This window comes from Aptenodytes forsteri, unplaced genomic scaffold, assembly GCF_000699145.1.
Source record: "Aptenodytes forsteri isolate BGI_AS27 unplaced genomic scaffold, ASM69914v1 Scaffold55, whole genome shotgun sequence".
NCBI classification, from domain to species: domain Eukaryota; kingdom Metazoa; phylum Chordata; class Aves; order Sphenisciformes; family Spheniscidae; genus Aptenodytes; species Aptenodytes forsteri.
Window position 1 is genome coordinate 1,053,217 of NW_008796063.1, and position 11,502 is coordinate 1,064,718.

General features: G+C 37.9%; 1 protein-coding gene across 1 annotated transcript; it reads right to left on the bottom strand.

Annotated features, from left to right (window-relative positions):
• Positions 1-1,512: 1,512 nt before the first annotated feature.
• Positions 1,513-11,267, bottom strand: PDK4 (pyruvate dehydrogenase kinase 4). The gene is given in 11 exon segments (XM_009286343.1): positions 1,513-4,096; positions 5,192-5,305; positions 6,056-6,166; positions 6,462-6,560; positions 7,289-7,365; positions 8,023-8,100; positions 8,626-8,715; positions 9,151-9,335; positions 9,923-9,994; positions 11,019-11,168; positions 11,170-11,267. Coding segments are annotated over 11 exon segments (1,218 nt in total). The 3' UTR covers positions 1,513-3,952.
• Positions 11,268-11,502: the final 235 nt, after the last annotated feature.

The window sequence follows — 11,502 nt, forward strand, 5'->3', positions numbered from 1 at the left end:
GCGTTGGCATGGTTTCTGTTGACATCAGGAACCCGGCTTTGTAAGGTCCTGATCGGGGGGCAAAGGGGGAAGTGCAACATCTGCTTATCTCCCGTGAAACCAGAATGCCTTTTAGCCGTGAGTAAACTTGCTGATGTCAGTGAACCTCTGACATGCTAGAAGCAAGCCAGTCCCGTACCTCCGGTGCTTTGCTGAATCAGGAGCCGGGTGCGTGGCCTCTGTCACTCACCGGGTTTGTGTGGGGGAAGGAAAAAAAAAAATTCAACTTCTGGCACCTTCTGGACTGCAGGAGCTTGGCTGGAACTGATGGCCTGCGAGCAGCGTGCTGCGGGGAGACCGCATTGCCTGCTGGGGCCACGTGCTCTACACGGGGCCGCACAGCAGGCCAGGTATGTTCCTGCCGCATCCACAGCATGCCTGGCTCCCACGTGCAGGCTCCAGAGCCTGCCATGGGTGAGGTATAGAATGCACGTATATGTAATTCTGCTTGGAAAAACCTGAGGGGAAATGTGCTAGTCCTGTCTCTGGGGACTGCAAGGCAGTAAAGGTGGATGGGGAAAAGAAAACACAATGGGTGTTTTTGTTGTTGGTTTTGTTTTGTTTTCTGCAGTAGCTTATTAAAGTCCCTGCTGTACTTTTAGTTCTGGGTTGTTTCTCCCAACACACCTGACATACTGATATATGTCAGGGTGGTACATTTCTGTAATTGCAAAATGCTTGAAGTTTACACCACCTGATCTGCTTCACTGGCATTACAGGTGAAAAAACATTGTTAAGAACGGGAAACTCAGCACAAAAGGCTGCCACTTGTAGATTTACTGCCAGACACCCAGGCCAGGGTCTGGCTGTTTTTCACCTCTCGTCTTTCAGGTAAAGTACCTACACACATTTTTGCCGTTACTCTATCTTCTTAAAATTAAGGGAGATGCAGGACATTCCCAGGCAAACGCAAGTCTGCTAAAGCACCAGTTGTACAGGACTGTTTCATCATGGCACAGTCTGTTCTGTCTGATAACTACCCTTCTTTTACAAACCAACTATTAAATAAAGCCAGTTGTCCCATTGCTTCAGAGCTGGAAGAGAGGCTTTTGTTTAGCCTGTGGAGAAAGTTATTTGTTATAGACTTGATGATGGATGTCTTTTTTTATGTAAAACTGAAACTGATGGTGAATTTTCACATTCTTTACAGCTGAACAAAAAAATAGGTATTTTGGAGGGTAGAATGTGCACTGATGAAGGATTCTCAGTTCTCATCTCTGAAGATGAATGCTATCCTAATTAGAAGGAGTAAGGTGATGCGTGAGGTGGTGCACTGATTTTAGGCACCATGTAAACTCTCAGCAGATGCAACATCAAGCATAAGCAGACCCTTGTTTCAATGTTTCTCTCCCCTGCTTCATCTATTTGACACAGCGTGAAAATTGCTTTGCTCAACTCCATTTGATAAGACTTAAAATAAAGAAGGCCCTTGCTTACACTAGACTTCTTAGAAGAAAATGAAGATACTAGACAACCATTTGGAAGATTTTATTATAAAATTATTTCAACATCTACATCCAAGTAAAAGGCTTAAAACTACAGCTCTCCTTTCAGGAGTAAAAATTCAGTAAATGCTGAAAAAAGGTACTGTACTATCTAGATGGATAGCCCTTAAGTAATTTTTAATACTACAGAGGTTCCACGTGGGTTCCTCAAGTGCTATACACACCTCTGTCCACATCGTGAATGTGTTCTGCAGCTTTTCTCTGCAAGCAACATTACAGACGTGTTTAGAGCACCCGTGTGCTTCAGCTGCTTTGAGATAGAAGTTACAGCTCCTACCGGGAATAGCTGCAGCTATGTTAAGATGTACAGTATACCATGAGATCATAACTCATGTTAAAGCATTACCGGGTGCACAGAGGTATAATTTGTGTCTACTTGACAACAATGACTACCTAGGTATGTTTTTGTGACATCATATTCAATACAAAATCAACAAATACTCAAGTATATTATGGCAGTGAAGGCAGCTTTTCCATACTTGTATATTCCAGACAAAGATATTTCATTTTTGGTATCCGTTTCATTCACTGAGCTGAGCTCAGATACATGATCTGGTGACCTTTGGTGACTGCAGTTTATTCACTGGGATAAAAACAGCCTTGATATAGTACTGAAGTCATTATGCTCCGTAGTTATCACCAATACTTCTAAATTTAGTTTTTAAAAGAAATGAAGCATATCAGAATACTATTTTTGATTGAGAAATCTGTCCCAAGAGGACTTTAGAACACAAAGGTAGTTCCAGCTTTCTCTTGTTCCTATTAAAAAAATACTTGTTATTCACTGTAGAGTACAGAGTGGCTTTCTGTCCAACAAATACGAATCTATTTTAGAAAACTGTCATATGACTGAGCAGGATGCTTTAATACTGTACTCGCAACTTCTTGCAAAGGATCAAATACACTTAAGATAATATGCTAATTAGTAAAAAAAAAATTCAAGTCATATTATACAGCCCTGATGAACACTGACTGGCCAGTTTGGCAACGTCCAATAGTTTAACTTCTATTCTGTCGTTAAGTTTACCTTGCTTACAAGGGGGAAAATGCACAAAGAAGATGGGAAGGGAAGAAGGTTATTGAGAATGGAGTATTTTCCCAACAGCTCTCTCCCACTGGCACTGTTCCTGTGGCAATTCCCCATTATTTTGCTGTTCATAAAAGTTATTCTACAGTTTTCAGTGCTGTTCATATTTTGTAACTGCTCACTTCCTAAGCCCTTCCCATTGCAATGAATAGTTCTTAGAATAAAATTCTAGTTCCAATGCCACTCTTCCTGAAAACCTTTCAAATAGACCTTCAGTGCTCATCACAGCTTTCAAGGTGTACAATCTCCATGTACCTCTTCGAGCTAGTGTGGTCCAATACAAATTTGACAAAGACGATAGGCAGATTTTGGTTTAGTGTACTGAGCCACTGATCTTCTAACAGCATGACAAAAAGGAATCACAAGACCATGTTTTAAACATGCTGTTGTTTCCCACATCATGCTTACATAATACAGATCACCAAAACCTTTCTGTTCAACTTGCATGTCTGACTTCAGTTCTTGGAAAATCCTAACCTACTTACTTGGCACATGCTTTCTGGAGTGCAGGGATGTAGGCTAGATGTAGCCTAACCTTACAGCTGCTATAACCAAGTAGCTTTCCATTTCTTTGCAGTAGCTTTCTAAAATATCCCAATTTCCTTCTTAGTTACCTTATGCATAGGAGCCTCACTTGGCTAGTTTTTCCATGAACAGCTTAACATAAAAAAATCTAGCAATGAAACTCACAGAGCAAGGCATCACGTAAGAATTATTACTGGAATACAGTTTTTTTTAAAACGGGACTTCCTTATATACAGAAAACACTTTCTCCCTACCTCCCAGGGCTCCCTCCCTCTCAGTCAGGCTGTATCTGAATGCTGTTTGTATCTTGCTACAAGACTGCCATGTTAAGTGGATCTTTTCCAAATGTTATAAATGCAGCTTTAAAGTACAAGTGTTATCTATCTACCTACCTGAGAAGTTCTGTAGTAAGATGAACTGCTGATAACTATTCTAGGAGAAGAACATACACCAGCATAACTGACATTTATCAGTATTCAAGCATTAAACAGGACTCAAAAATTGCACACCTCTACCACATCAAGTCTTTGATCATAAGAAAAAAAAAAGTCTGATTTTCCTCTATACACATCTCTTCTTTAAAGACGTATGTGCTCCTATTTTCCTCATCCTGAAGTCCACAGCAAGATTTCACATTCAGTGCATACAGCCCAGGCTTTAACATCCCTATCTTCTTTCTCTTCTGCCAGACCTGAAACTGAAGAATTTGTTTGTTTGGAGGTAGACGAATACTTCCAAACGCTAGTCTTTGAGAAGCCAGCTTGATCCCCTCAGGTGCCTGGATACCAACTTCTCTTCAGAGAGCTGCACTCTGCTTTGATACATTCTTTGGGCCTTTACTTGGGACACACCAGTCATCCGCCTCTGAGGTAGCTTGGTAATGCTTGGAAGCCGATTTGTTAAAAACTGGGAGTTTTTCTATTGATTCTGTCGATAGGGCCTAAAAAAAAAAAAAAAAAAAAAAAAAAAAAAAAGCAAGAAGGAAAAAAGTTACTTCGTTTCTACCTCTTAATAATGCCACTTTGCAAAAATTCATGCAGTATGTTTCAAGTGTTAAGCCAGTGACACTACAGAGCAAAGTTATTTACACAAATGTTACAATAGATGCAGTCATTTATGTGCTTCAGTATCTATGTTTGCTTTGGATAATTTCTCAGGACAAATGCAGTAACATCAAATCATATTTACACATTTTTATAGGCCTTAAGAGTTACTCTGTAACCTGTTTTCTAGATAGTCCTGGAAGCCGTGGAAAAGAACTTTCATTTACAAAATTCCAGAGAAACTTTAAAATATATTTCTTTCCTGCTTCTGTGTTTTGCAGCTAAAAAAATTTCATATTCTATTGGGAAATTGTTAAATAGAAATGCAACATGTATATAGCTTAACCATCTCTTCCTTTTGTACTGCTTCTCTGGTTGTGCTTCGGTGCGCTTGGAACTATGGTTTTGGTTTACTAGAAGAAATTCAAAGCAAGTTTTTCCCATGAGTAAGAGCAAAAAGTAGAAAAGAGTATCTAGTCCTTTTTTCCAGATTATTTATTAAAATAGCAGTGCATTTTACATGCCAGGTATTCAAGACTCCTGATATCTGAATCCCACATATGGGCTATATAGCAGATGTTGAACAAGACCAGGTGCTAGACTCTTTAAGGATTAGTTTATACAGACTTTCTGGTTGTCAGAGTTAAGAAACAACAGTAAAGAAACCTGATCAGTTGCTCACACCTTGCTGTTACTCCACTTTCTCCCAGTACTTTGTATTCCATGAACCAGTAGATAATAAATCTTAATACCATCTAAAAACTAATGGGGCTCTCACTAGTAGCTATTCAAGTAGACTACTTAAAGCCAAGTGACCTTTTTAATTCTAGATACCAGTTACAAATCTTACTGGCGTTTCTTAATAAAAATGAGAACTTTTCTACTCATGAGCAGAGAATTTGTTTATCTTAAAATGATACTGAGTAGTTACTTCACAGCATTAATGGTAGTTATCAACACTATCTTTTATTTAACCAAACCAAAATACATACCTTCAAGTAGATAATAGCATCTGTTCCATAACCACATACAGAGTAGAGATTTAGATCTCCTTGAAAGTATTTAGCATACAGACGTGAAATTGGCAAGCCATACCCAAAGCCAGCCTAAAATTAAAGTACAAGACAAAATTAATTTAGTTTTTACTAGCTCTTATGACTTAAATAGCTGGAAAGTGTTCAGAGATTTTAAACTGTTAGAAAGTCCTTTGCATTTACCCATCTCTTAAGAGAAAATGGAAATCTCCGATCAGTTTCATACAGAATATTGAAACTGACCATTAAAAAAACCCCCAGAACCACAAGAAAGAAAAAAAAAAATAAAAAAAAATAAAAAAAAAAAAAAAAAAACCAAAAAAAATCAATCTCCACAGAAGAGGGAGGGTTTATATACACGTCTTACTTTTACACATTACATTTCTGTACTTTCCCTGCCTTGTTTTTGCTAGTACAGCTTGATTAGTAAAAGGAATTTGCTACTGGTAGATAAACAACAACAGTCTAAGCCTATTCCAGTTGTGCTTGCCTACATAAAGATAGCATAATTTATAAGTTTGAGGACTGAGTGTGAATGAAGACCAAGTAAATTACTGTCATTTGAGTATAAGAAAAACAGGGTTAGATTCAGGGTGGAATGTTCTTCTTAATTTATACCTTTAAAAGCCTATTTTTGTCCACTAAGCTAGATATTAAAAATCTGTTTCAGAAAGTGTTAATTCATATTTATTTACAAGGCTCAATCTTTGCATACCCCAAAAAGCAGTAGGGCGGACATAGCGCTTTATAATTTATTAACCTACCAATCTGTCCAACACTTACAGCAACCTTATTAGTAACACAAGTATTGAAATATCTTACAAGAGGGGTATTTCGAGCATCATCCATCCTTGGCATTGGTGCTGTGGAATACATGTAGCTAAACAGCTGCTCAATTTTCCTTACTGGAACACCACCTCCTCTGTCCGAGATCTGATTTAAGAGAGAATAAAGTTAAGTACAATCACGTACTAAGAATGGTATTTAAAATGCTCTTATTTGAACAATCCCTTCCAACATTGTAATGTAATACATGCAAACATTTGTTTTGCAACATATTATTTTTCAGTTAAATAATTGTGCTAAATGGAGGCTATCAACAAAAGGCTTATGCATAGTATCTTTGATCTGTTGTCAGAGACTGCAAGTTCTTTTAATAGAATTTGCTGCAGCATATGCAATCATAAAGATTACATTAAGCCCATATTGTAGTAGGCCAACAAAATACCTTAATTGCCAGGTCTTCTTGTCCTAGAACAACTGTCACTTGAATTGGATGAAGAGAAGGACTGTTTTCTTGGAATTCAACAGTTGCCCTCATCGAATTCTATGGAAATGAAGGTTACCATTATCAGAAAGTGTTGGATCTAGGCACTTAAAATCATACCCCTGTTATGCAGAGGCTGAGCACAGTTACCCTCCATTCCTATCAGTGCCTAGCTTCCAAGGAACACACTTAGCAATTTAGTGTAACAGGAGCAGAGGTGGTCTCACACCTAAAAATGACTACGCATAGCCAAGACTCTTCTATGCTTGAAAGATTACACTGTTCTTGCCCAACATGTAACTCAGACAATGTAAATTAAATACCCAACTCCCTTAAGAGTCACCAGGTTTCTGGAGAAGAACAGAGCTCAGCAGTTGCTAAAGGCTGCCAGAATTCTGCACCCCATGTTGGCAGCACATTAGTTCAGCACCGTTCACTACTTCAAGATGTATCACCCACTGCACAGAAAAGGCACCAGGGCAAACCTGCATTACAGATGTAATCCCTAAAAGCAGAAGGCTAGCAGTGGTCACAACCCCATGTCCTACTTCTACTCTCTCTCTCCCTTACCCTGTCCCATTTACCACCACACGGAAGTGTCCAAATACTCTCCTACGAACTGCAATCATTCCTTTCCCAGCTGCCAAAGCTATTTCCCCAAATATGAACATTTTAGAAATCTCACTGTCCTATGCAAAGCTTTACTTCATTCAGATCTAGCTAGAGATTTTAAATATTGACGCTCCAGCTCAGACTACTAAGGGAAGAAACAGCTTATACTGACATACCTTAAAGAGCTCAAAAAGCATGTGAAAAAGATGAGATGGAACGTATACGATGTTAATTGGCTCTCCTGGAAGTTTTCCTAGAGGAATTGAAAGAGACAAGCAAGATTTAAGAGGGTGATGGAATTTTTCTGTATTGTATCCAAATTTTACAATAAGCAAGTTGTATGCCAGAACAAACAAGAAAATAAATCAAGCCTCAGTTTTGGCTTTTTCCCCCCAAATGAGCAAACAACTTTATGCACTCATAACAGTGTTTAGATTGTAATTACCACTTGCTTAATAACGGTTTATTTTCAAATAAACTGAAAAAAAATTAAGTATTAATTCCATTTTATAAGTAAAGGATTTTAGAGGTTAAGCAGATTGCCTGAGATCAGACACATGCAGGCAGCTTGGACCAGAATCAGTGTTTCTCAGTCAGCCCCACTTCCTCACCCCAGATACAGAGCTCCTCTCTAGCAACTTACCATGTTACTTTACGTACACGTTAGTCTTACTTCTCTCAAATTCATAAATATTACCTCAGGAAATCCAGTGTTTAAGATACAGTGACATTTGAGTTCTAACACAGGAGATTAAATGAGGTGCTTATAACAGAAAATGAAGAGGAACTAGCCCAAGACAGATCAACTGGTATTGTACCATTATGGCTACAGAAATGGCAGCCTTTTGATTCAGTAAAAGCAGCAGTTTGGCTACCAATTGAAAAATAGATATAAAGGCTCTCATCTTACCATTCACTTGATTAAGTTTCAGTTCTGGAGATGTTAAGTAATACTGATCACACAACATCTTGGAACTTTCAAAAGCATCTGAAATATTTATTTAAATAAAATATGTGAAATGTAATGTCAAGCACTAGAAATTCATTCTAATGCATGGCAAAATATGATTTTTAACTGCATTAGCTGCTAAGGTGTTACAGACTCTTAAGCCTGTGTTTCAAAGGAATGATAACATTGCATCCACTGTGTGGATTAAAAACTGAGATTAAATAGGCAATTACAGCAGCATGGGTAAATCTTCAGTACAATTTGGTAATTCTGTAAAACAGATGCATATTATCTACCAGTAGGTAAGGCCAATCTCAACACCACAGACAACTTTAACTCCTACCTCATCTGTCACTTGCTAGGCCTTAGTCCAACATATTTTTTTACTGCTACTTTGTACTTTAAATTCTGTCCTATGAAAGCTCATGTTTTGACAGACTGCTTTCAGCTATTTCAATAAAAAACAGTCAGCATCCTATACAACACATGTTGGTTACCCAAATTGCTTGCAATCAGATATAAATACTGATCATGAAGAGAAACATTAAATCTGAGAATACATACCATTCACTACTTCAACAACATCACAGCAAGGATCAATACTTCCAATGTGCCTTGGGTGCCCTGAGCCAGATTTATCATCAAAAAGAAGGGCTGTTTGAGATGAAAACAACACTATATTTAATCCCAAATACTGTATTATAAAAAAAAGCCTTAAATTTAGACTAATACAGTGTGATGACAGCATATAATCACATAAAATACTGAGTGTTGTTTATGCCTTTTGCAAGTTAAAAAGGCTGTCTACTGCCAGCAAACTATGTTGGCTTTTCTGTAGTTCAACATATAAAGGCTCTTCAGATGTAAGGAATGAGATGCCTACATATTCCACACAAGACTTATTACAATTAGTCTGTAGTCTAGAAAACAAGTTTTCCCATTACTTTCGTCAGTCATACATTCAGTTTCTAACTTTTCAGTGTCACACAAAATCATCTGAGGCACATCTCCAACAGTTTTAAGAAATTTTTACGTTAACATGTTTCTCATTAGGTTGAAGTTTTTCCTCAGGTAAAAATTTCTACTTACTGTGTTGGTTCATTATCATCCGGGTGGAAATACGGCTCATGTAAAAACGATCCAAAAAATACTGAATGTTTTGATTGGAGACAGGATCTACTTTAAAAGTGTCTTTGTATTCAATTACTCCTTGTGCCATTGTAGGAACCACATCATGATGTCTGTTTCGGACTCTAATTAATGTATCTATAAAGCTAGGTCAAAAAGAGATCTTCTTAGAACATTATTCTAAGACTACATGGAGGCAAGCTTTGTACAATGTCATTATCTAATCCAGCAGCAGCACAGATAGTGCTTAAACAACCTTAATATTAAAATACAGTCTATTTTTTTCATTCTTTTAAAAGTAATTCCTCACTGACCTAAACCAGAAGAGTTTGATATTTTTAATACAAAAGGTGTAATCATTAGCCATGTCAAATTCACTGCCTGTTTACCCATTCATAATAGTTTGAGCAGAGGAGAATGTGAGGAAGGGAAAAAGACCCCTAGCTGACATCTTGGAAAGAAGCAGGGATGTGACATCACAGATAATTTTTGTTGATATTTCTCTGTCATGACAGTTCAAGGGGCAGTATGCCCTTGAAACTGAGCTGCAACGGGTCATATTTATTTGGAATATTGCTAAGCATGATCAGAGATCTAAACCACTTGCTCTATGCACAGCACTTCAATGCTAGATTATCAAATTCAGCTCATGACAACTGTCATTCTAAACTGACTACATTGTGAGAAGTGGAATGCGAGATCAAAAGTTCAAAGAAACAAATGAAAAGCTTACTCAGATAAGACTTTTTGGTCATCTGGGCTTTTCTGATGGAACTCAACCAGCTCCATTAGGCTTTGGATGTACCTATTGAAAAAGAATGCAAGAAATATATGCTATTCATTTGATTTTTATTAGTCTAGGAACAGGAAAAATATTTTGTCTTGTCCGTATCATTTCTCTTAACAAGTCAGCTAGAAGTTTGAAGTATCTTTGAAGTATCAAAGCTCCATCCAAGTATGGAATCACAGATGGACGCTTCTTGACTGCCTGAACCCTAGAAGTTTTAAAAGTCTTTTCTTGTGCTTGCCACGCAGAAAGGAATCTAAACCCTCACTTTAGGTACGTAGGATCCCCTTACAATTCTTGAGAAGTGTTTCAAAAGTAGATCCTAATGATAATACTGATCAGGAAGCCATCTAAGCAAAATTTTTCCAAATCTGATCAGCTTTGGCGCAAGCTAAGTACTTGAGCCTCTTGTGCTAACATCCGACAGCCTTGACGCACATTGCAAAGGCACAACTGTTTGCTAGATTAAGAACAGTTTCTGGATCTCACTCTAATACCTTTGCCCTTTATGTCAGCCATCCTTGCAAATGCTGCAACTGCACCAGTAAAGCAAGGTTAAATCAGATTCAACCACTGTGTCAACTGCAGAGATTCTGTTAAGTGAATTCCAAACACTCGCTGCACCAGCCAAGGCAATATGCTATGGAACGGAAGCTCTATTAGTAATTCCATCAGTGAGAGACCCAAGCAAGTACATATCCTGCTTTCCCATATTTGTGTCACTCTAAGGGTCTGTAATGCTACGTGAAAACAGAACACATTTTCTTCTCTCCCTTCTTAAAGAGTAAGAAGTGAGATTTGCTCTACCAGCTATTTCAAACCGTTAGTTTAAAAAAACCCCAACATAACCATGTTGTTTTTCAATGTAATTTTAGTATGCTAGAAAAGGACAGTGTATAACAGCTTGCAGTTCAGCTTTGATGAAGGATCTGCATTTCTACTGTATTTTGTTATTGTCTTCTACTAGTCAGAAAAGTCTATGACAACCAAGTTGTCAAAGCTATGTTATTTTACAGGCTGAATTCAAGTAGTTCTTACTTACCAGCTTTTTACTAATTGTACTGACGGAACGCCTAATAATTTATCAGGAAGAAGATCAATTTCTCTCAGTATGTTTGCAAACCTCACAGGAAGTTCTTGTCGCAAAAAGGCAAAAGAAGTTCTCTCACATCCATTAGATGAGCCTATGAACAAATCCAAAATAAAAGTCTTGTTTAAGAAGTTTCAAGATACAAGTACAAATCGCTGTCTTGCCACAGACTTCTGTACTATATTCCTTTGCAATCATCATGCTACTACTGGCCAGTTCTCCTAAGTGTACATATGTGTTTGTGCTGAATGTTGTTTACATGACAGCAAGACACAGCATGTTCCTGGGAGGAATACTTGTACGTTTCCCGTTTAGACACGGGACTTACTTCTAATCCTCTAGAAGAAGCACTCTAGCCTTTGTAAACACGGGCTTCTTCAGGATGACGTCTGAAAATGTCATGTGAGCACAGACTTCACAGCTGCCAAAGCGGTAA